The sequence below is a fragment of the Neopsephotus bourkii genome, unplaced genomic scaffold, assembly GCF_033783945.1.
Source record: "Neopsephotus bourkii isolate Nb327-2 ecotype Australia unplaced genomic scaffold, CSIRO-AGI_Nbou_v1 NB_1542, whole genome shotgun sequence".
Taxonomy (NCBI): Eukaryota; Metazoa; Chordata; class Aves; order Psittaciformes; family Psittacidae; genus Neopsephotus; species Neopsephotus bourkii.
Window position 1 is genome coordinate 3,528,905 of NW_026902018.1, and position 25,047 is coordinate 3,553,951.

The 25,047-nt window shown below is 39.0% G+C and overlaps 1 protein-coding gene across 8 annotated transcripts in view; it reads right to left on the reverse strand.

Moving 5' to 3' along the window:
* CIT (citron rho-interacting serine/threonine kinase) overlaps window positions 1-25,047 on the reverse strand; it is a 72,627-nt gene that overhangs the window by 33,308 nt on the left and 14,272 nt on the right. For 4 of the 8 annotated variants that reach the window (XM_061370578.1, XM_061370575.1, XM_061370574.1 and 1 more), the window contains exons 10-21: window positions 22,700-22,880; window positions 14,999-15,104; window positions 13,983-14,126; window positions 12,550-12,669; window positions 8,843-9,013; window positions 8,573-8,626; window positions 7,789-7,842; window positions 6,542-6,682; window positions 6,049-6,174; window positions 2,977-3,072; window positions 1,104-1,220; window positions 574-683 (exon numbers count right to left, since the gene is read on the reverse strand). In XM_061370578.1, the coding sequence (XP_061226562.1) occupies window positions 574-683; window positions 1,104-1,220; window positions 2,977-3,072; window positions 6,049-6,174; window positions 6,542-6,682; window positions 7,789-7,842; window positions 8,573-8,626; window positions 8,843-9,013; window positions 12,550-12,669; window positions 13,983-14,126; window positions 14,999-15,104; window positions 22,700-22,880 (1,420 nt within the window). Of the gene's footprint in view, window positions 1-573; window positions 684-1,103; window positions 1,221-2,976; window positions 3,073-6,048; window positions 6,175-6,541; window positions 6,683-7,788; window positions 7,843-8,572; window positions 8,633-8,842; window positions 9,014-12,549; window positions 12,670-13,982; window positions 14,127-14,998; window positions 15,105-22,699; window positions 22,881-25,047 lie in introns of all 8 variants that reach the window. The other 4 variants (XM_061370577.1, XM_061370573.1, XM_061370572.1 and 1 more) reach the window with 1 other exon arrangement.

Genomic DNA, 25,047 nt, shown 5'->3' on the forward strand with positions numbered 1-25,047 from the left:
TCGATAACAAAATATCTCACTCTTGCAATCAGCAATAGAAAAACATGCAAAAAAACCTCTTGTTTTCTTACTTGTCTTCTCACCCCACAGGGCAAGATATTTGTGTTTGTGAAAGAAAGGTGTTTAATATTTTCAGTTTCAACATCATGTAACTGTCACAGGAACCGAGAAAGCAAATCTAAATCTATTAGCAATATGTATGTTTAAAAGAGGAATATATGCTTCTCCAAAGGTATTTTAGACATTAAAATTATTAGTATTCATTTAACATGCTTGGTAAACCTTCACAAAAGCACCAGCCTTAGGGAGGGCTCCAAAGTAAACATGAAAATACAAACCAATTTCCCTAGTCATGTTTGAGGAAACACAAAATACAGAGTGAACAACAACTATTTGAATAGCAAGCGTATTTTTGCTTCACTGAAAAACAAGCAGGAGCATATCAAATCCTGCAAAAAAGAACCACTTTTACAGTAAGTATCACAGAATCGGTTAGGTTGGAAAAAACCTTTAAGATCATCTTGCTGAGAACTGCTCCATAGTGCCCAGTATGATTGCAGTTGCTCTACTTACATGTTCCTCTGGGTAAAAAGGCTGCTATTTGCTGCCAGTTTATTGGCCTCAGACAGTTCCACTATTCTCTGCTCCAGTGACCGAATCTTCGAATCCATTGCATTAATCATCTGAAACAGAGCAATGTGCCTTTGAGACTGCCCAACACAGGGATTCATAAAAACAATGTTTAAAAGGAGTCTGAACTTTTTCCAGAAGCAAAAATCAAATGACCAAAAGAGCATCAGAGGTGCAATTACTGGAGCTATGTACAACTTTCTACTGCTTCAATATTAGGAGAAAGCAACCATTCTATTACCAATGCACAAAAGGGTCGCTACACAGCATTCACATGGCTACTTTGAAGAAAATATTCTTGAACATACCTTGAATTAAAAAAATATGTCTTTTAAAATGAATATTAATCAGTGGATTTCCTTCAAAACGGCTCATCAGCACTACAAAACCTCAGACAAGATTATCTCGCTTGAAATCAGAGCCTCAGAAAGCTACTCTTCAAATGCTTTGATTTCCAATTCAACTACACATACCGCCTTCTGTTCAGCCAGGACTTTACATTTCTCACGCGCTTCTTCTTCATGTCTTCTGAGCATATTCTCAAGTGCTTCCTTATCTGCAAGATCTTTCTTCATCTGATTTTCCAACACCTAAATGAAGACATTTCTTTTGTCTAAATTCTATCTGTTTCACTGGGCAAAGGGCAAGCAGAAAGAAAATCATCAAGATAGACAATTTTTTTTTAAGCAATTGATCATATCTCAAGCAAAATTAAAGCCAAGATGCAACTGCATGAAATCCATGGAGGAGCAAACTCCAAAGAAGTGCACTCCCTCGTTTATCTTTGAAGACTGAATTTAATGATGGAATTATTATAAGGATGTGAAGATACTGTAGATGGTTTTTAATTATTATCTTAAGTCATATAAACTGAGTTCAAGAAATGTTCCAGACTCATGCAAAAGAAAACAGAAGAACTCTGTACACTGCTAAGTATAGTAGAGGAAGTAAGGAAGTGCACGCTCTTTGGCTGCCCTACCAACATGGCTGAGAAGTAATTTTGTAGGCTCTGTAAGTGCACATGAGAAGGCAACTGAGACCCCATGAATTCTTTACGTTGGAGAAGCCAAAAGAAACACCTAAGTAAAAGTCTTCTTTTTGTGGGACGAATACCTGTCATTAGGAACAGGACTAAAGTAACAGTTATATACTTCTGAAAATACATGTTATGTGTGTATGTGCAGAGCTTTAAATCAGTTGTTAAACTGAAGGCCATTTCCTTCAAAGACAAAGGCACAAAGTCTGGACACCACAGCATAGTTTTTACTGTTGCAGATACAAACATCCCATGTCCTCTTTTGTCCCTTTGAATGTCTTTCACCTGGCTTCATGATTCCTCCTACTAAAACTTGTCTCATATGTCCCTGTAGTACACTGGCTCTGTCTTTTAATTCTTTTTCCAATCCCTTTTCTGTTTTTTATGGAAAACTACTACTTTCCAACATCTACCTCTGATCTTCCTGTTTTCTATCACTCTCCTCTCATTACTGATTACCACATGCTCTGGTCTGCCAGGAAACCTTCTTTCTTCTCTTTTTTTTTTCTTCCCTTCCTATTTCTCCCATAGAAATTTCTTCTATTCTGTAAATACTACATCCTCTACATGCTGAAATGTAGAATTAAAGTCCTAGTGAATGTACTAGATAAAGATTGCTGAAAACAGATTATGCTTAGTAGAAACAAAGATTCTTACAACATGCATTTACTGGCTGACATTATACAGGTTCTTTAGAAAAATCCTTAGCCAGTGCATACACTCCTATTTCCCAGTTTGTTTCTCCTGATTTTAGGGGGTGTCTGTGATTCTATTTCTGTTTGTTAAAGTCTTATGCTATCCTGGAAAAGACAAAAACAAAGTGGGTGGCTTCTGTGGCTTCTTGGCAGATGTTACAGTTCCAAGAAAATGGAATTTCACAAATGCTCTAGTATTTGCTGAATTTAAACCTTGCAGGTAGGCTATGTGGATACTCATAGAAAATCATTAGTAGGAACAGAAAGCTCTTTTGGTATTTGAGATCCAGTAGCATTAAATAAGTATTATTTAGTCAGCAATAGTCAAGTTACAATCAAAAATTGCTTTCCTATAGCTCTGACTTCAAATGCCATCTGTTTTAATGCAGTGCTAAAGACAGATAAAGTAGAGTGACATGGCCTAGAAGAAAAACTTACTCAGATTCCATTAAGCTCTAAACATTTCAATAGTGGTAAGCAAGAAGGAAGAAGCATAAGCATAAGGCATAGACATAAGCATAAGACAAAGCAATCAGAGCCCAAAGGCAACTGTTTTTCCCTGAATTCATTCTACCCACAGAAGCTTGTAGGAAGATGTTAAGAAGATATTTTTACTTTGAGTTTTTCCTCGTAGAATTGTTCCTTCTGTTTCAGCTGCAACTCCAGATGTTGTGCTGCAATTTGAGCCTCACGATGTTTTTCTTCCAGCTCCTAAAAGCAGCAGAGATTCATATTCAGACACAAAGAAATAGTAGGTGCTGGTTGTATGTGTTACACAGGTATCAGACATTAATTCATTCTCTTTTTTAAGGCTTCAGACTCCAAAAATCCCAAAACTAGGACTGCTGTAATAAAAAAACTTAAGAGAGCTGCAGTCTTAAGCTTTGCTTCTTGCTGCTGACCCATCTACAGTACAGCAGGCACACTGCAGAAGACAAAGATTTCTACTTCCATGGTAAGCATCTTCATTTCTCAGTAAAATATTCCCAAAGATGGGCCAAGGACATTTTGTGAAAACATGCAGCTATAAACTCTCTATAGCTGCAGCGGCATCACAGGAAGTTCAGATCTATTTTTAACAAGGTCTCTCGCTTGTTTTCTCACAGAAGACCTCAATAATGGGGCACTGCTGTCTGTGCTTTTCATTCTACATTCATAGAGTGGGAATAGTATTTACTTTGCTATATTCCTCAGACAAATGTTGTCAGAATAACTATTTATAAATTGCTTGGAAAATGAAAAGTGCAGAATGCGATATGGATGGTAGAACAGAATGGTTTTAATCTCTTCCCATCAGATAGTTTGTGCCATGTACCACAAGGACTCAAATGATTTCCTATCTCAGAAGTTAGCTACTTCTGCTGCCAGACTGTATTATTCAGGATATATCTATAATCACCTTCCAACAGGACACTTCGTAAAAGTTGAGCTTAGAACTTTCTGCTCACTCAACATCCTATTTGCTATTCCAGCAATTTCCTTAAAACCAAGAGGCAGATCCAGGTCTGTCATCCTCTACTGCTGGGTTGATTTGTGCATAGACCAGTTCAGGTTTGGGGATGCATCCCTCCTGTCTGCCTTTGTTACTGCATAGCACAGGAAAATTTCCTGATACTTCTACTTTCACTCTTTTAATATTCTCTTTTCTGATCTTCCTCATCTTGAAAACATACAAAGACTTTTTTGATCCACTAACTGCAATAGACCTCTTTTTCCAGAAGTGAGAATCAAAGAAGAGGTTCACTAAAAGTAGGTCATCTACAGTGCCTGGTACCCAGCACTTCTGCAAGGAATGGAGATTGCTGCTTTTTGCAATTGAAATATGTCTCCCAGCAACAAGAGGGACAACTCACCTCCCCCAGAAGCCCACACGTTTCAGGTCCTGGCAGAGAATCAGACAACCAGATCAGCAGCAGCTTCAAAGCTACCAGCATCAGACTGCTCATATTGTAGCAGAAGCTTCACCAATTTCTGCAGTGGCACTTAGCAGCCACTGTGGGTTTAAAAAGGTAATCTCTTACCATTCCAGTTGCCACTTCCTATTCTCGATGTAGCATTACCTTTGTTATTAGCACCATAACAACTATCTATACTTTCAAGCAGTAATAAGTATCTTCTCTAACTTGTTTCTTACTTGTTATGAAAATCTTTACAGGCAGATCAGCAGGTACTTCTTGAGTATATGACTGTACATGAAACCAATGCCATTACTCAACAATTTCTACTTTATTCTATGCAAGTCTGTATCTTCACCTCCCTTCCTTCCTTTCTGTACTTTCCATACCAGGAAAAGTCAAATGTGTTTGAAGAGATCCACTTGAGGGAACAAACAGGGTAGAAGAGAAAACAAAGAAAACCACTACCCTGTGCTCCCAGAGCAGAGCTGCAAAGGACTAGGAAGGACTCTGTAGGATTATTCCTTCAATGCCTATTTGTCTTTCTTATAAAATATTTCTGTGTGTCTCCAACATTCTGTCAGAACTCCATGGAAACTATCTATAAGAAGAGCTAAACATATCCCCCAGTGTAAAACAATTAGCTGATATTTCTGCTTTCCCTTCCAGTTTTGCCTCCACGGAGAACGTAATCACAACTAAGGAACAATCCTCAAATACACACAAAAGGCTTATGAAACAATTCAAAGTTTTACACTATTTCTAAACATAAAGTTGGCTCTGTGCCCAGTAAAACCAGTCTCCCACTTACCATGCACTCATGTTATCAAAACAATTTGAAACAAACACCACTACTAAGGAACTGATTCTGTCTTTTCTTGAGAGCATTCAGGCATTCGGATGGTAAAGTCCACATATGCAGCTATTACCCAGAACAAGTATGGGTCATCTGCTGGCTCCAAATATAGTTATTTATATATGTTTTTATATTCATCTATGTCTCTACATATACATATATAGATCTATATTATATTCTGGCTTTCCTCAGATGTGTCTATGCTCAGGATTGCTACCAATAAAATCTAATCTTTTTTTCCTTGTCATATTGGCAACACAAAAAAGAGCTCATGAGAAACACACTATTAATTTAATTATTCCATTATAAAGTTATACTTCCTGTCCCAGGGAAGTAAAAGTATTCGAAACACTCCCTGCTTGGTTCACTGTAGACTGACAAACCAACTCGCTCTAAAGATTTAATAGGTTTAACAAGAAGAGAAACAAGGAATTGCCAACAGAGAAGGTATGTGGGTGAAAATGGATTCCTGACAAATATTGTCGCTGGAGACGAACAGTTTAGATGACTAATTTCTCTCTGCTTCGAAATGTAAGCATTTCACGTAGATCTGACCTCTAAATTCCTTTGCAATTTAGTTTAAAAGCTAGATAATCAACGTTTTTATTGGTGCAGCATCCTATCCTGAGAATGTTTTACTTCTGAAACAATCAAGGGGTAATTCAGTGAAATATACTACATTGACATAAAAGTGCTCCCACTGAGAAAACCAGAAGTTTCAAGTAGTATTAAGACTAAAGGTACAGGAGTGAGTTTGTAACTAAAGGTGCAGACATAATTTCAGTGCTGAAGCTTTCTCCAGTATGACTGGTACAAGAAACAAATCCTTCCATTCAACAATTTTCCCATTATTCAGTGCAATTCTGTCTTCTGTTCCTTTCCTACCCCTTTCTCACAAACTCTTACCCTTTATCTTTCATTTTCACCTCTGCTCACCAGAATTTTTTCTGCCATCTGTTGAATCTGTTGAGATTTAGTTTGAATATCTTCCTTGAGACGGTTTTCTCTTCGTTCCACAGTCTCTAATCTCTTCACTTGATTCTCCAGAGAATGGCGCCGTTCCTGCAGAGCAATTATTAACTGCATTTAGATTAACCAACCCTGCATTACCATAAAGCAGTGAGTAGTTTCTAAAAGTCAGCTGAAGCAGTCAATACATGGTTGTCTTTTAGATTTGAAATCCTCATCACGCCTCAAATCCCTTATGCTAACCACATCTTTATTGACTCCTCACTGAAAATAAAAAGGCTCTCAGTTTTCTTCAAAGAAATAGAAGGTTTTTAATTAAAACCGGATTAATGTCTAACATTGTTTTTCCACGAATAGTTACTATAGGAATACAGAAGGTTTACAGTCATCCAGATGAAGGTTCCTAAACTGAGACACATCCCAATAGCTACTTTACTCTAGATAGACTTTCTGTACTCACCTCCGCCTCAAGCAATTTCTTTTTCATGCTTTCATTTGAATCTTCCCGATTCTGCAGTTTCTCTAACTCCTTCTCAGCTCTCTCCTTTGCTTGGCGGATATTCTGAAGAAGTTCAGTTGCCTCTGAGCTGGCTTTCACAGCCTAAAGGTTCAAAGGGAGGTGGGGAAGGTATTATGAGAAAAACACACATGCAAAAACTTGCCTGTGAAAAGCTCCTAACCCTGAGGTGGTCAACATTCTGAGTAAAACTGCTACAGAACTTTGGCTTAGCAGCCTAAAATTAAGACAATCTTAAATGCAGGTAGCAACCCAAATCCTAACTTCTGTTATATCATTCTTTCCCGTTTCACAAAAAAACCCTGAAAATCCAAGTGATCTACGTTTGTCTTGCTGTACTGCAAGTTTCTAATTGTCTCTTTATACTGAAAGTAAAGTCTATCCCCAAATTCAGTGGAAGTTCTTGGGAAGAACTCACCAAATACTCTTATTAGAAGACGAGAATAACCTGATCGCTTTAGATAGAATTAATGAAAGGAGAAGGAGATTAAAATATGGCTGTTTTGAAATATTAGGACTGTTTCTACATAGTTTTGGCCTCATTCATATTCTAGATCACTAAACCTTGAAAAAGCCCTCTCTCTCCAGGTGCCAAGTTTGAAAAGTTTTGTCAATTATTACAATTACTATTTCTTTTCTGCTGAAACATCCCAAGAAGAGAAGTTCCTCTACTGTTCTTACAGTGCCACCTTAAGTGACAGACTGACCACAACTACAAGCATCAAATAGTCTGTACTTCCTTCAGCTTACACTGATAAGGGATCCTTATCATTCACCATTTTTACTGTGAGTAACCGAATGGAAGGTGATTTTGCAATTAAAACAGGATATTGGGAGACTAAACCAAGTCCAACACATATTTTACTAGTGAGCCAAAAACATGTGAACCCTCTTTTCAGGAGCCAGGCACCAGCCTTTGCATACAGCATACCCAAACTGGCCTTTTAAACTAGAATTTCTCTACACTACTCTAGTTCTGACTCAGCTTCATGTTGACATGTCTCAAGAGCCAAAAGCATACTGAAAACACCAATGATTTCAGATACCAGTTCCCACCCCCTTTTCCTTAACATCCCCCATGCAATGACTAATTCTATTTTTGAGGACAAAACAAAGTGGATCCCTCCTCTGCATTAAGGTTTCACTGGAAAATCTTGTGGAAAAATGCACTTTCACCACCCAGACATTACCTTTGTCAGCTTTTCCTGTAGCTCCTGGATTTTGGCCTGCTGCTCTGTGTTGATCTACAGTTCAATAAAAAGATGGAAGGAAAGAGTGTTATAAATCCAAAAAGGAAAATATGCTGTCTACTTAAGATACCATATTTATTTTAATTCACTTCCCAAAAATGTTTGTTTCTCCCTATAAATTCCAACACACCAAAATGCTACTTGCAAATCTATTCCCATTTTACTAACTTCTGGCTGATTCTGTATTTTGGTCACCAAGTAGCTTGTTCAGGGTGAGAACACTCAGAAATCTTTTTATTTTTCATTTGTTATTCTTTATTTATAAAGAAAACCCTTACGTATCACTAACCTAGCTGCAGCCTCAGACTATGCTAATTTCTGAACACAATCCATTAAGAACAGGATATACAGACACAGCTTTACACCAAATCAGAGCAGTGATCACACCAAGAAGATTAAAACAGAATAAAATGAGAAAAGAGAAAGAAGAGAAAGAAGAGAAAGAAGAGAAAGAAGAGAAAGAAGAGAAAGAAGAGAAAGAGAAAGAAGAGAAAGAGAAAGGAGAAAGAAGAGAAAGAAGAGAAAGAAGAGAAAGAAGAGAAAGAAGAGAAAGAAGAGAAAGAAGAGAAAGAAGAGAAAGAGGAAGAGAAGGGAAAGGGAAAGGAAAAAGAAAAATGAGGACTGTGAGACTGTGCATGGCACTGGCTAACTAAAGACACTCCTGGTTTCTATGTATAATATGAAAGACTCAGGAAGCAAATTCCAAGACACTGAAGTAACATACCTTCTCCAATTTGGAATACAACTCTCCCGCTTCATTTTTCCCTTGATCTTTAACCTGTAACTTAAGTATAAAACATATCATAGTCTCAGGAGAGGTTGTAGTACGTTGGCCTTCTATCCACTCATCACGACATGCGATTTAAACACAAGCAGTTACACAAGGTATAAATGACATTATTTCAAGGCTACAATTGAACAACATTTTTGATTAGTTGTAGAAACCACTTGATCTTTGGAGGGGACACACACACCCCCATGAAGCCTAAACTACCTTTTGCAGTTTGTTGTGACATTCTGTAGCTTTACGTTTGAATTCTTCAGCTGCCAGTCGAGACTCTCTCAACTCCGATTCATAAAGATCACTACGCCTGCGAGCTGAAATAAGGTCCTCTTCTAATTGATTCATCATCAACCTCATTTCTTCTACTTGAGCTTGATATTCCTGCATTTGTTGTGGAAGGGAAGGAAAAGGTATTAGATTTTAGAGGCAATAAGGGAAATACTTGAGGCAGCAGATCCCAGAATACTGACTGCAGGGAAGAGGCACATTTAAGAATATGTAGAAGAAAAGTAAAGTACAAATAAAACAATAAGAGCTCAATATAACAACACATCCATTCTGGTTTGAGTTGGGCCATTTTTAAGTAATTTCCCCATAATGTCAAAACATTGACTTTTTGAGAGTGGCTGCACTGGAGAAGCACATGCATCTACATAAAAATGATAAAAATTACTTACATTTCTAATTTCTGAAACAGAAATGTGCCTTTGAGTTGAGGTCTCTACTAAATGCTCAGATGCTCCCTCAAGATACATTTTCTCAGGCTGATAAAATGACAATTGCCACAGATCTGCAAAGCTTGGGTAAAAGGGAAGGAGAAGCAGAGGGGTAGCACACTGTGGCTTCTAGCCTTCAGCTATTTTCTCCTGATAGAGTTATAAAGGATCACATTGCCCTGGCAGACAACCTAAAATCAAATAGTAACTCAGAAAAACTATCCAAAATTCACATTGCCCATAGAAGATACTTGCTTATACAGGCAAAAATGATGGTTCCCCATTCAGAACACTCAAAAGAGGGCATCTGGAAGGGGATGGTGGGAGCAGAGAAGAACAACTGAATCGACTGTCTCAATGAGACTTGGCACTCAAACTGAGACGAGCTCATGAGATGGCTTCTCATATCTTCAGTGAAAAAATAGATTTTAATTATACTTATTTAGCATTTACTAAGTCCTGTAAGAGCACGTTGTATAAAATTACTCTAAATCAAAAACCCCACCAAAAAAAAACAACCAAATGAACAAACAAAAAAAGTGTTTTTTAGGAAGGAATGAGTATAAAACATGCACATCAAGAGCTAGGAAAAAAGATTATGAAAGACTGACAGTGGGGGAGTCTATTCTTCTTTCCATTTTAATATCTTACAATATGTCTGACTACCTTCATATTCAAAAGAGTAACTGTCTCATGACAAAATCAGGCTTGCCATCACTCCTTCCAGACAGCCAGCTGTCTTTAGTTAGACAGCTGATTGCCTGAACACTGACCCTGGTGTCAGCTGGGATTCTTGAGCAACACGGAGAGCTTATGTAGAGTTTTAACAGATTGCTTTACTAGTGGGAGCATGGCAGAATGGCTCTTTGGTTCATAATCCCCAGATTGATTCTCCAGTTTGTAAGGCAGACAGGGGACCTACTCTTTCCAGTTAGTGTCTCTTTGGTTGATAGCATTTTCTTGCCAGAAAGAATTAGAGCCTTTTTATAACAAGTGAGCATAGATTAACTCAAATATTCATTTCATGCAAATACGTTTGTGAATGAAAAAGGCAGAGTGTTTGAAGGAATACATGTTCTGCCCAGAAATCATAATTTGTCAAGACTTACTAAAATACATGTCTTTTATGTCAGCAAACACTTGACCAAAGAATTATAGGTATGACTACAGTTGCCACTGTAATGAGTGAAAATGAGTGTTTGGGAAGGGAGGAGAATTGAGAGGGAGAAAAGAAGGAAGAAGAGGAGATATTTAGTAATATTTCAGGGGGGTTTGTTTCTACACATTTGCAAGACTATCTTTGAATATATCCCATGCTCAGGTCAGAGGAACAAGCAACATCACTCAAGGTGACAGAAAAATACGTCTTGCATATGCATTGAGCATAGTTCAAAATCTATCAGGATGAATTTAAGTGCATATTAATGGACAGGCAAAGCTCAGGGCATACACCTGAAGCAAACCGCATCAGGGTAGCTACATACAAATGGGTAGGCCTTTCGAAAAGATAGAAATTCTGGTTTGTTGCAAGTTCATCCATTCATATAGGTCTTCATCAAGTAACTACCAGATAAAAGGGTTAGTTAAAAATAAATCAAACCTGAACCAAACAGAAAATGAACACAAACCCCCAAACAAAACAGACAAACAAAAAACCACAAAAAAAGCCCACAAACCACAAAAAAAGCCCACAAACCCACCACACTTTTCTATTCAAGTACCTGGGGTTAAGTTGAACCTACAGTCTTGCTCTACAAATACCAAATGCCTCATTATTGGGTTTTGAAGATTCTTTTTTGCTGTTAATTTTACTCATTGACTCCCTAGCTTTATGTCTTTAACAGTAATATTCTAATGGAATCTTCCATCTCACCTTCCAGTTCCCTTTGACTTCAGAAAAATGATTTAAGTCTTTAATGGTTAAGATCCACCTCCTGGTATGAGTCAGCAAAAACATACCTGCCTATTTGGTTGCGGTGTTCTTGCACATGAGTTTCAGGTGGCTCAGAAGACCACCCCAGGTATGAAAATGCAGATTCATTCATTGACCTAAACAGCATTTTCACCTCATTGTAAATCTTCACAAGCCAAATTAAGAAATTCTGGGTCAGAATATTTGATTGAAAACTACTTGCATTATTTTCCCTCTGTTCCATGTGTCTGCACTGCTTAAGGATCTATTGACCAAAAATGTTCCACATTTCAATATTTAAAGTAACTTCACTACCAAAGCACCAGAACACAGAGTAATGAGCTTTAGATCCCTCATATTACATAAAACAACCATTCAGGAGAATGCTGTAGAAGTCTATGGAGGCCTACTACATCCAGAGAGTTGTTTTTTTTATTTCATTACTTTTTATATAAGAGCTGCTCATGTCTGGAGAATTATTGCCAAGGTTTCTAGGTTTTCTTGTCTCAAACACTATGAAATTAGTCAGTTAATGTTTGTAAAGTGCTTTGAAGATGAAAAACAACAGATAATTGCAAAGAACGGTTTGAATGCCATAGGAAATTTCAATTTCTTTTTCTCAATACGTTGCTAGTAATTCATAAAACTGAATGGGTTCTGTCTTATAGACAGGATTTTGCATCCTAAAATGTCCACATTTGTCACCATATTTTCATTTAATTGCAACATTGTTTTTTTCTTATGAACAATTGCCTGCATTAGTGAATTTTCAACATTCCTCTGGTGGTAAAAACTTATGAACATCTACTTTGCAAATCGATTAAATTAGGCACCACACATTTTGAAAGGCTATTACAGCATTTTAAATGGCCAGCTAAGGAAAAGAAAAAAAAAAACCACACAAAATTAAGGATTGCCCAGCTCTCTCCAAGGTGAAGATTCAGTAACTTGTAAAATTTGTATAGCTTGGACATTTAAAATGGATAGTTCATTGTCAATGCAGCATATTACTAAAGCGTGGCAGCCTTCTCCTCAGCTGGTTTTATAGACAAAGTACTTTCAGGATGAGAAAAAGAAAAATGTGAAGTTTGGAGTTTCTGCTTACTTGCAATAGGCACAAAAGTGTCTATTTTGTTCCACCTCATTTTGTTTAAGAAACCATGTGAAAACACAGACTGGGAATCATCACAGCCTACCAACATAAAACGTAATCCTGGCAACAGACCTACAATATGCCAAGAATGCCTATCTGTAGATAGCCACCCTGCTCCCCGCAGAAGCAGGTATACCTGTTCCTTGATCTCTTGCAGTTTTCGGCTTTGCTCTCTGATATCATGAAGTAGTTGCAGTGCCTTATCATCTTCCTGAGACACTTCCATCCGTGCCTGCTCCAGGCTTCGCTTTAAGCTCTGCAGAAAGCAAAATGTTCAATACATAGCCTTTGTTTTTTCAGATGGCTGTAGAATAAAGATCTTTAGCTATACAAATGCCTCCTTGACTGCAGGGAGACACCAAGAAAAAAAATCAAGGCCACAGTGATGGAACCCTAAAGAAATCCATGGCCAGTGTTACTTCTGCAGCCCATTTTACAAATGCTGCTTACTACACTTCAATCTTAGTTCAAATCTCTACTTCCTCACGTCAGGTTTAGAGACAAAAAAACCAAACCAAACAAATAAAAACCAAAAGGCATCCATTCTTGACAACATTTATCTACATTTTATCTAGCACTATTAATTCACAACCTAGATACAATCCTTCAACTTCATGTTACTACCATTTTCCTTGTTGCTGTTAAGTGAATTAAATCCTTTAACCATTGTTAAAATTCCATAAAGAACAGAAGAGCTGCTTCTGTAATTCATCACATTTACTACCTGCATATTTTTGACAGAGCAGTGGTCCTTCTATCAGCTGTGTGTTATTCTTCAACAGAAAGATACAAACTGTATTCTATTTCTTTACCTAGTAGCATCTGGAAGATCACTCAGTCCATTTTAAGATCTGCTTCCCAACAAATCAACCCAACAGAAATGCTTTTCAGTTCTCAGAAACAAGGTTATTATCTGGACTTTTGTTCTTTGTACAAGAGAGGAAACAGAATGTTATATCCAACCCAAAACACATACACTATTAACTAGAATGAAAATATCCTCACTGGAATCTTGCCAGGACAAGTAGGCAGACATTCCAACTCCCATGAAAAAAGCCAAATAATCTTTGAGGACATGGTTTTACAGCCTCATTTTTATATTCTACCCAAACAATAGCACCTGTCCTAGCATCCGCTCTGACGTGCTGAGAAACTGCATCAGTCCGAACTCAGAATACCACAGATGGAGGCAACACCACTAATCCTCTTATTTGTCCTTGATTTCTGTCACTGATTAGGCCCCATCCTCTTCTGGCTAAGAAACCTGCAAGAATTCAAACCCAAGCATGCTCTAGCACAGCCAGTTAGACAAACATCACAAACAGTTTCAGCAAGACCAGGACAGTAGTTATTCCTCTATGCTCTAAGCACATGACCACGAAGCAAAGTTTGAATACAAGTATCAAACAAGCTTCTGCAAACAAATTCAGGGCTCCATGTTCAACAGATATCCTCTCACATATCATTTGCTCTCCATCAAGTACCCCACTGAAACCATGAGGGACAAGAAAGGCAAAGACCACCAGATTTCAGGCCTTCAGAGCCGAAAGGACTGGTGTTAGGGCTCACACTGCATTCTGTGATATAGGTGGCCAGGTCCTGCTCCAGGAGGGATCGCTGGGTCTCAGAGGCTTTCAGTTCCACCTCCTTTTGGCTAAGTACAGCCTCCACCTCTGACACTCTCCGGTGCAACCGCGTCATTTCCTGCTCCATCTGCAATAAATATCAAGAGGTTACAAAGGGAGCTTCAAAAGCTTTGTTAGCTGCTACTTTCAGAGCTCTGTTTGTAAGGAATTTGTCTCCAAGAGACTGCTAGCTATGCTTCTCCAAATGGCGTTTAAATTCCAATACCATTGTCTCTGCTCCAGGAATGCACAGTTCTTCTTAAGGACAAGTAGTAAGTCTAAGTCACCCCATTCATTCAAGCTGCTTGTTCATATTCAGTCGTTCTTCGAACCCCAGTTAGCAAAGAAGACACAATCATTTTTCACCTGACTTGCAGAGATGGGTCACTTTAACCTTATCCCAAATCCATGCTGGACCAGAAGATGGCTTCCCCCCATCTCCTTGTCAGGAGTAAATGGTCAAATCCAGAACAGAGCAGGGAGAAAAGCAAACAAACTCTCATAAAAGTCTCTTACAAGCAGTAAGTTTTAAAAGACTCCACTGGGTTCCCTTTATTGGAGCACAGCAACTGTTATAAGATGTTCACCATAACCAGTGACGTGACAAACAGTTATGTAAGCAGAAGCTGATGAGTTAGGAAGAGAACCTCAGAACAGCACTGCTGTAATTGTGCATATGACGAAGAGGCACGGCCTGCAGGAAGAAGCAGTCGTCTGTGTCACGGTGAGAAAAGGACTGTTTAAAATCCAGAGCCACTTCTTGTTAAGATAAAAGTATCTAGAGCAACAGCATGGCCTAAATTCATTTCCCTTTGTATTGGACAGGAAGCCACCTCACTGAAGGAAAAGCACTTTGCCCACCACGAGTCTGGATGATCAGCAGCATCTGACAGATCCCTGGACATACAGTGGTTGCAGATTCCTGGAGCAATGGAGATGGCCAATCGCATAAATAAATACCTTGTAACACTTGTCCTGGACGTCTTGGAGTTCTTTGCTCTTGAGAAGAAGTTTGTTTTCCATGGAGCTGACCTTGGCTGGAGAATCCACACTTGAAAAAACAGATCTAAAAGAGCAAAGCCAAACAGCACGTGAATACAGGTAAAAGCTACAGAAAACTGCATTTATGCAGCCTTGGTAAAGCCATTGGGTACTTATACCAGGATAAAAGAAAGGTGCAGCAATCACAATCTAACAGCCATCGATACAGATCAAACATACCACAAAACCTGATGACAGTATTTCATATAATCACAGAATAATTTGGGTTAGAAAGGACCTTAAGATCATCTAGTTTCAACCTCCCTGCCATGGGCAGGGACATCTTCCACTAGACCATGTCGCCCAAGGCTGTGTCCAACCTGGCCTTGAACACTGCCAGGGATGGAGCATTTACCACTTCTTTGGGCAACTTGTGCAGTGCAGTGTCACACCACTCTCACAGTAATGAACTTCTTCCTTATATCTAACCTGAACTTCACCTGTTTATTAGATAATCCATGTGTACTTCTAGTTACAATATTAATATTTCCTAGCAGTGACTTTTACATCAAAGTGCAAAACAATAGATCACAGCAACATTTTTGCATAACTTGCAGAGATTTATAAGCACAACAAAAAGCATAAAGTCAATGTAACCATTTGGAAAGATACCAAATTTACAGAGAACTGCTTTTGACTTTGTACTTTATTTTTAAATGAGTTTTAAAATCACCATCAAAGTACAAAAGACCTAAAAAACTTTAACTTGTCGTAATATGCACCACAGGAAGAATTTAATATCCTTAGTTACCTTCTGGGAATCAAAATTGAAACTTTCCTAACCCAATTCATGCAATCCCTACGAACCCAATCAATACCAATATGATTAGTCACACTGCAGAATATCAGAGTTCCACTTACAAGTAATTTTTTTCCAAGAGACACAACTGTACTGTTCAAAACAATCTGACTCCAGAAACCTGGGGGAAATATTTACATGTTCTTAGGCTTTCTAATTGAGACTCAACAGTTTAATAAGTTTACCATTACTGTTAGTCTAAATTCACTCTAGGAAAGGATAGGCAGCCACTCAGCGTTTTGGAGCATACTTTTAGTGCTTTGCAGTCTTAAATCTGTAATTTGCAACCAAAAAAATTAAGTACACACATCAAAACATAATTAAAAAATATATATATCACATTCTCCCTCGCATGAAATGATTCAAACGAGAAACTTAAGCAGTTAATGATGTGATGGAACCAGTGTTAACTGATAGATGAAAATGCAGAAGTAGAATGAAGGTGCTAATAAAAGATCATACAGTCTGCCCACACATTGCTTTCTGCTTCTCCTGGCCACAGTTTGGTATGCAGCCAGTTATCCCCATGGAGAGAAATGAGCTTTGAGCAGCTCTCTGCATATAGCCATACACCCACACACAGCAGCACAGACTCTCTCAACACTAAGGAAAAGTTTGATTCCATCACCACCATTTTCTGAGAAAAATCTACTCCTTAATTCAAAGAGAGAAGCAGGGTAGTCACAAAAGAGAAAGGCACCTGGGGTTTTATGAAAATGCTGCAGCAACCTAACTATATCAAAGTAGATCTCCAGTACTGACACTTTAGGCAGTCATTAGGAAACACTGGTTTGATATTAGCAAACAAACCTAGCAAAACTCACCAATTCTGCCTTAAAAGGTCAAATATTAATATTTCTTCAGGCATCTGAGATGGGAAAACTTAGAAGAAAGAATCCTACACGTTAACTATACAGGTATGATTAGGACTTAATAAAAAACAAACCATAGAATTCCAGCCTGGTTTGGATTGGAAGGGACCTTAAAGCTCATCCATTCCAACCACCCGCCACAGGCAGGGACACCTTCCGCTAAACCAGGTTGCTCCAAGTCCTGTCCAACATGGCCTTGAAAACATGAATGCTTTTGTAAAGCATCCCTTTAGTCCTGGTCCAATCAATCTGATCCATCGAATTACCATATTTTAAAATCAATTTATAAAGCGTGTCTATACTCCTACAGAGAAAAGGCAGCCATCTGAGAAAGATGCATATTAAATCCTATAACAGCTGGGTGTACAAACAAGGCTAAAAATGAAGAGTTGAGAAAAAGCAGTCTAAAAATACAAATTAAAGCTCACATTAACTAAAAAAGACACTAAGGAATCTGCTTTAAAATGTTAATCAAATATATGTAAATAGCTGCAATGTACTGAGACTAGTCTGAAAATCTTCTTATAATAAAAATTTAGCTTCACAGGGCTGAACTGCCCTTTTTGGCTTTTTTACTTATAGTTTCAACATTACCCATCACCATTTTACTGTTATTCTTTTACAAATCTGAGGCATTACCTAAACAAAGTATAGCCAGTCCTCATAGACCTGCTTTTATTTGCTGTCTCTATTTCCCCTCCCTAAAGGGGCTAATTTAATTTCTTATTTTTGCTTATTTACTTTATTTGCTATTAAAAGAGTCAGAGCCTAATGGTATTCCAGGCACCATTTTGTATATCAAACATTTCTCTTAGCAAGCCAACTTAAAGCATCCATAAGCACTGCACCACGGGAAGTAACAGGAGGGATTCGGGCAAGAAGCTCAGAGCTCTGTAGAGACCCGGCTGTCCAGCCCGGAGCAATGGGATGGGACACAGCACGGGAGACTCGCAGTGACCCAACTTAGTTTCATGAGCCGACTGTAGAGGGAGCTGCTCCTCATGGTTGGCGTCAGTTTTGGAAGGAGAGAACGCTACAAACTAGAACTCCAATCTTCTTCCTCATCCCTAGCCAAAGGGAGGTAGGAATTCCTTACGGATATGTGTCGTGGTGACATGACAGTTTTCCTGCCATGGAAACAGCACATCTTATCCCTGAGTGAAGCTGATTTCAGTTAGCACTGGGCACACAGTTTTTAAGAAATGTCCTTTTGCAGCAATTCTTTCCGGCGTACAAATTATATTAGAGCAACTTCAAGAACATCCATACAACCTTCAGAGTATCAGAAAGGGGGCAGACAGAGGAAATCAAGAGAAATGGAATACTGCCTAATCTAATAAGCCTTGTCATGATGATACAAGCTCTCAACACAGCATGACAAGGTGGAAAATACCCACATTGCTGGGGCACTTATGTTCTTCCTCAGTCAGGAATCATCTCTGAAATTAAACACATGCAATCCAACATCAAAAGCCACGATGCAAAGCTATCATTTGGGTTGGTAACCCCTCAGAATATTTCATTTAATTAACTGCTACATCTGGATCAATTCTTAGCACAACAGAGCAGTTTCTGCTGTTTCCTCGCAAGTGTGAAGAAAAGATTAACAAAAGGTAACCGGCATACATCAACAAGAAAACTGCAATAAAAGACTGAAAAGCCCCAAAGTCTATAGTCCCAAGTGCTGATAGCACTACCTGTGCCAATTTAGTTTCAAAAGATGCACTGCCTGCATGGCTAAAGCCAACCAAGCTGACAGCTGCCCATCTAGTGATTGCACAGCCAGATCTGCAGCAGCCTCAACCAGCAGAACTATCAGAAATGGTGCTAGTTGAGTAAAAGCTCCACCAGTCTGTGGCTGAGATGAAGAAAGTAGAAGTACAGCAAAAGCTCTAAACTGGTTCTGATGTATCAAACTCACACCTTAACCTCTCTTGTGCATCATACCTTCCTTTGTCCTTTTATGCCACTCTCACAAACCCCCAGCTCACCTGTGCTTCTTCCTTCTCACAACGCTTGACACCATCTGTCCTAATCCTGGCCCCCACACAACATGCCTATAATCTCATCCCCCAGCCCTCATGCTCTATTCTTTTTAGCATTATACTCATCTGTACCTTCCACCCCCTCGTAAATGCTTGCTCAGGCCTAAAAAAACCCAACCAAAACCAAACAGTGATAGCATCAATCTGTGAATAGAGCTAGCTGAAGCAAGGCATATTTTTGATATGCTCATCCTGTGCTTCCTCTTTAATCTATCTTTGGTGAAAGAGTTTACCAGAACCAGACAAACTGTTGGAAGAAATCAGTAGTCCTTCTTTTTGGAAGAATGGCTCATTTTAAGCCCTAGAACCTTGCAGAAAAGGTTTGGACCATCTACCATAGCCTCACAGACCACAATTCAAGAATCACTAGGATTACATTTATTATATTCTGATAGATTATTTCCAAAAATAAAGCTCTATATCAGCAGCTGAGGTTAGGTACTAGCCCCACTGTCAGCCTTGCCTGGGAAGGTATCTCTAGGTTCTGGTTTAGCAAGCGTTTTGTATTAATCTAAGGTTTGCATCATAAGTAGTCAGACCACTTCAGCTTCCCTGCTCCAGTCAGAAGCAGGCAAAAACTGACATCATAAACGATTTTTTATCTTGGTATTTATTTTTAATTAGGCATTTTGGTGTGTTTTATTAGGTATTGATTTTTATGAGGTATTCTAGTTTAGTTTATTAGGCATTTACTTTTATTAGATGTTTTGGTATATTTGGTTAGCCCTGGATTTCTAATGTAATTCTCTTATGCCTTAAGGGCTTCTAAGAGTCACCTGCAAAGGACAAGAAGAATTTTCTTTCACCACTTGATGCATATTTCTGGCATCTAAGGGTTTCTGTCACTTGTTCTGAGCACTGGAGATCAGCCATGGTTAGGGACAAGAAGTGAAGTGGGGCTGGCTTTTAATGGAATTAAACTCTCAGTTGCCTGTTATCTTGTCACAGTCCCACACTTGCAGCCAAACCAGCAGCCGGATTTGCAGTCAGACAGGCAGTTCTCTCCCATACCAAGAATTTAGAGGCCATGATGGAAGAAGTTAGCTGTTCCTTTTCTGCAGCTTGATCCCAGTTCTTAGAATCATATAGGTGATTAACAAACACTTGGCTAGTACAGGAACCTATGACATAAGCAATGCCCTTGATTTCTCCTGACTGCTTCCTACCACACATTATTGTTGTGCCTTTTGCTCTTTTGTTCAATCTTATTTTTGTTACAGGGTCACAAATTCTTCCCTAAACTCACGGTATGGGGCAACATATAGAATAATTTCATTCAGTGGACCCTTCTAAACTACACGCTGACTACATGATTTCTGGCAACAGGTCAAAGTGATTTCAGTGATCCCTTCTAACCCAAAGTGGGTAGGAGGAAGAGGAGACTGGAAAAAAGAGCTTATTTTATCCTTCTGTCCATTTTTTTTAACTGCCATTTCTCTGAAGTATTTGAAATTCCAAGCTCAGCTACAGCTTCTTAGTGTCCAGTGAACAAAGGCAACAGGATAACTCTAAACTTCATAGCTGGACAGCCCTCACATTAAAGCAATGAAAGTTTCAAGGACCTTGCTAATGGCACTCTGCAGTTGCCCGGCCTGACTAGGAGCAGCACTAGAGGCATTAGAGCTATCATGCTGCAGACACAGGAAAACGGATCTGCAGCACTTAGCAAAATAAGGGTTAGACTTTTAGAGGAAAGATTTTAAGAAGAAAAATTCTGAACTGATAAACTATGACTTAGGACCTTCCAGAGAAGACATCCCAAGATTCGCAACAGATAAGCCTACCCCTCATGTACAGTTCTCTTTCCCATCCAGAATTTGATATTCAAACTAGTGTGGACAGAAACAGTACTTTATTTCCTCAAGCAAAACGTACAACACACAACATATTATAAGTAAGAAGTGAGCTTTATGACCCAGTGTCGCAGTGATATTGAGAAGAAACTAGTCACCGCATTATTTAAATACAGATATTTTCAAGTCTCCATACACTCTGATATATTTAAATCACCTTCATAGAAGAAAATGCAAGTATTTACTGAAAAAAAAAAATCAAAGTGTATTTATCAACATCTTATTCCAAAAAAAAAAAAAGAAAGAAAAAAAGAAACTGAGATCTACTTCTATTAAAATTTATTTTGGGGAAAATGAAGTACATGATGTCTTTCTGTTCCAGCTCAGGAGAAAACAGGCCACACCAAGCAGAGATTTTACTTCAGTCAAAATTTCTCCAGAGCACATTAATCTCTATTCGTTTGCTGTACCTCTTCTCATCGATTACCAGAATTCAAATGTAACTTCAAGAGTAATTTTCAGTACGAGCTCCACAAAGAAAGTACATTAATCCACCTGCTATATCTGCATTACTTTTCAGCCTTCAACCTCCAGCACACTTACACCACTGATCCTGGAACTTTACCTCACCTCCTCTTCAGTTCTAGTCCTGGGACCAATTACATACACATTTTTACCATACATATATGGTCACTGTTGAGCCTCTTCTGACTGTTACATGAATGGCCATGTAGGTTTGATAGATGGATTGCAGCTCCCAGGCAGAAAACGTAATGCCGTAAGTTATTTCACTTCTAAATCAATGGATTTTTAACCCCAGGATCTACAAATATAACACTCCATTTCCCTAATTCTGCTGACAATATTAGATCATTTCAATATTAGATAATAATTTGATAATAGATAAGTAAAAGAATACTTTGAGGGGGTTTTATTTCCTCTCCCTTCCTTCCTCTTTTGTCATCAAAGCAACTCTGCTGAAGAGAGACAGTCAAAGATTCCCTTTTTATTATTGGCATAACCAGCACATAACCTTGATTCATAGTGTGGGCAAGATCAAAGATGTCAACAGTATCACCAGATTTGGTTACACGCTTACCGCAGAGCAAGTATCACAACCAATATGACAAAAACATGAAAACTTGATTAAGGCAGATTGACAACGAAGTCCCTGAAGGGAAATAATGAGCAGCAGTGAACGATGGTTGACACAAAAACACAGCACCTTGAAGTGCATTGAGTCACTAACCCAGCTAAAGCCATTGCATTCCTGAGAGGCCTCACGATACTGAGGGAAGGACTTTGTAACTTAACCTACTGCACTAATACTTTTTCAATAGCTCTGTCATCAGAAACTAACCACCCACCACACCAAATGGTTTATACCACTATTTATAATCTTCTTCTTCTCCGACAGCATTCTCTCAGAAAGCATGTATTCTTTCAGTTGAAACCCACTTTTTCTAGATCTTTACCTCCCTCCACAGACACATACCCTGCATACTCCATCTAAATCTCCACTGTCTTAACACAAAATACAGCAATGTCCAGTCTTCATATTTAACTTGACCCAATAGCACATAGTCAGCTGCCATGAAGATCCTTCTCTTCTTCACTGACCCATCACTGCACATTCCCAGATTAGCGGAGCTCCATTTCTGTGGATCACTGATTCAGCCTTACACATCCCCAGCACTTGGTGCCCACTCTCTGACCCAATAAAATAACACACACCCCCTTTTCCATGTCTGAACTCCTCAGTATTCTCATTCTTTCAGGGATCTGCAGTATCAGAAATGCAATCACCTACTGCTCCCTGGTTAACAGCAATAACTGACTGAAAGTATTTGAACAATTTTAACAGTAACTGGTTTAGAATCAATCTTTCCATTCCATTCCCTCCCCCTCATCCCAGAAATAATCACAAAACAGTAGGACAGGCACAAGCCACAGTAGCAACAGATCCAGCCAGAATCTGGCAGCTTCCCTAAAGCAGAGTACAGGCCAGTTAAAACAGCTTTTCCTCACACACACCATCCTCACTGTAACAAACCTTCACATTTTTTTCCAATGGTCCTAAGCAATCTACCTAAGCAATAATTCCTACTTACTCTGATTTGAGGATCCCTAATGCCTTGATGAATGAAAACCCCACAAACGGCAGATCTTCACCCGAGAAACCTGCTGGGTTCAACTGGCGCGTAGAGGATAAAACCCGCGAATTCTTCTCTGGTTCATCAAAATTTGAGGTGTCATCATCAGACTTGAGAGTAGGAACGAAGGGGGGAGGAGCTGGTGGAAAAAAAGCAAGAAGAAAAGACAAAATTCAGCTACAGTTCACTCTGCAACAGTCCCACTCATTCAGTGCTTGCAATGGCACTGCAGCTCCTGCTTTTAATCTTGCTAACACAAGCAGACTGAGCCGCTGCTCTCCAATGTATTACAGCAACAAGAGATTAACCCTTAAGCTACCAAGATGGCTACCACTCTGCAGGCAGAATGTCTCCCCCACCGATGAAACTGGGGTTTAGGATAGGGATTTGAGATTGTTGGGTTTGGGGTGGGTTTTTTTCAGGTTAGGTTTTGGTTTTTTAAACACATACATGGAATCAAATCAAAGCATCAGGCTAAGGAAATCAGCACTGTGATATAGCCGAAAGTAATTCCATTCTGATTCATCTAGAAAACGTCTCCAACCTATGCAATTAGTGACACTACATGAGAACATAGCCTGATCCTTTGCTAGTCAGCTAAGGGATACCTTTAACCTTTAATACTACCAAGAATCCTCCCAATATAAGCTTCTAATCAACAGCAAACTAGTCTTTCTCCTGGACAATTCTAATAAACTACAGCTACCAGAAACTAATTGGTCTTCAGGAAGGGAAGAAATATCAGTGAGATTTTATGTCTCTATAGAGCTTGCTAAAGATCTGGAACTCTTGTCAGGACACCACTGCAGTCTGGCTCCGATACAATCAGCTCTGAAGAGGGGTATAAATAGCAGGAATCACAATGTATTTCTTACTACAATTTCTAAATTGGTACCATTTAACTTGTTAAGCAGTTGCCTCATTTCAGCTGATTTTCTCGTGTTTGCTTCAGTTTAATTAACCAGCAGAACAAAAGAACAAGTTCTTCTCAATGATGTGCAGCACCCAAGCTACCTGCTGGCTCGGTTATGTGTGTGAAAGGAATGAATGCAAAAACCTGCTGTGCAATTCCTGCCTCATTAAATCACGTTTTCTAAAAGGGTTGGGTTTGGGTTTTTTTAAGTTATTTCATCACTCGGGTCCTCTCTCACTGCAAATCTACTAATCTCTTCTTTGCTCTATAAAGGAGACAGCTCTTCAGTCAGCAACTAGAACACAGCCCATTGTCACAAGCTGATGGAAGTGTAGTGTGCTAAAACCGTTACCATGGCTCCAGTATAGATCTCCTGTAGCTGAAGGGCTGATGAGAATTGAAGAACCGGGAACAAACATTACAACCCCTGCAGTGCAGGCTCCCTGCTCCTCACTCTGCGTGCTCGAAGTTTAACCCTACCTGCCTGCAGTCGTGACAGATGCTGAGGCTTATCTGACTGACAGGGCAGAATGAGTCAGGGCTGGAGCTTGCTGGCTCCCTCTAGGTTGCCGAAGCCTTTCCCAGCCCGCTTTTTAACTCTTCGTTCTCTAAACAAATGCATGCTTCAACTACCCGCCAAACCAGCATTAACAGCCAAAAAAAATAAGGAATCTGTTTGTATAAACTGGTAAATCACAAGTGCACATGAAGGCTTTGTAAGCAGCTCCCCAAGGAGCCATTCTGACGTGGCTCCAAAGCAAGGAAGTGAGAAGAAATTCCATGAAGCAGATAGGATGCTGCTCACGTACAACAGTTCCAAGTACATTAGAATGAGATAAATGGGGAAAATACACAAATTAAATAGGTTCTGGAGTAAGCAGTTTTACTGACCGGCTCCAGAACATTTCCATTTTCTTTCAATAGCATTAATTTATTAATTTCTGCTGGTTTATTGGTTATAATATAAATTTAGATCCAATATAAAGCTGACATTTCTGTACTGTAAACATGATTTTGGAACACAGATTGTTTATTAGTATCTGTGGGGGTTTTTTTAAATTCACTTAATGTCAGGATAGCATCCAGCCACTCTTTTATATGCTCTTCATGATTAAAAAAAAGAGAAGCAACAGAAACCAGTCTGTAAGTATACCGTCTTCAATGTAAATATAAACCCAAGTTACAGTTAATTCATAGCAGAGGAGGAGAAGTTCAGTAATTATTTTTTAGTTTAGGACCTCTGCTGAAAGAACTTTGCCCATCCTCTTGGAGGAAGGGGTTGCTGGGGGGGGGGGGGGCGTTAACATTGGTTTTGAAGACTAAGAATATACTGTCTGTGAAGTGAAGTAATAGAGAAAACAGCAAAACCTCTTCACTTTGTCTGGGGAAGTCT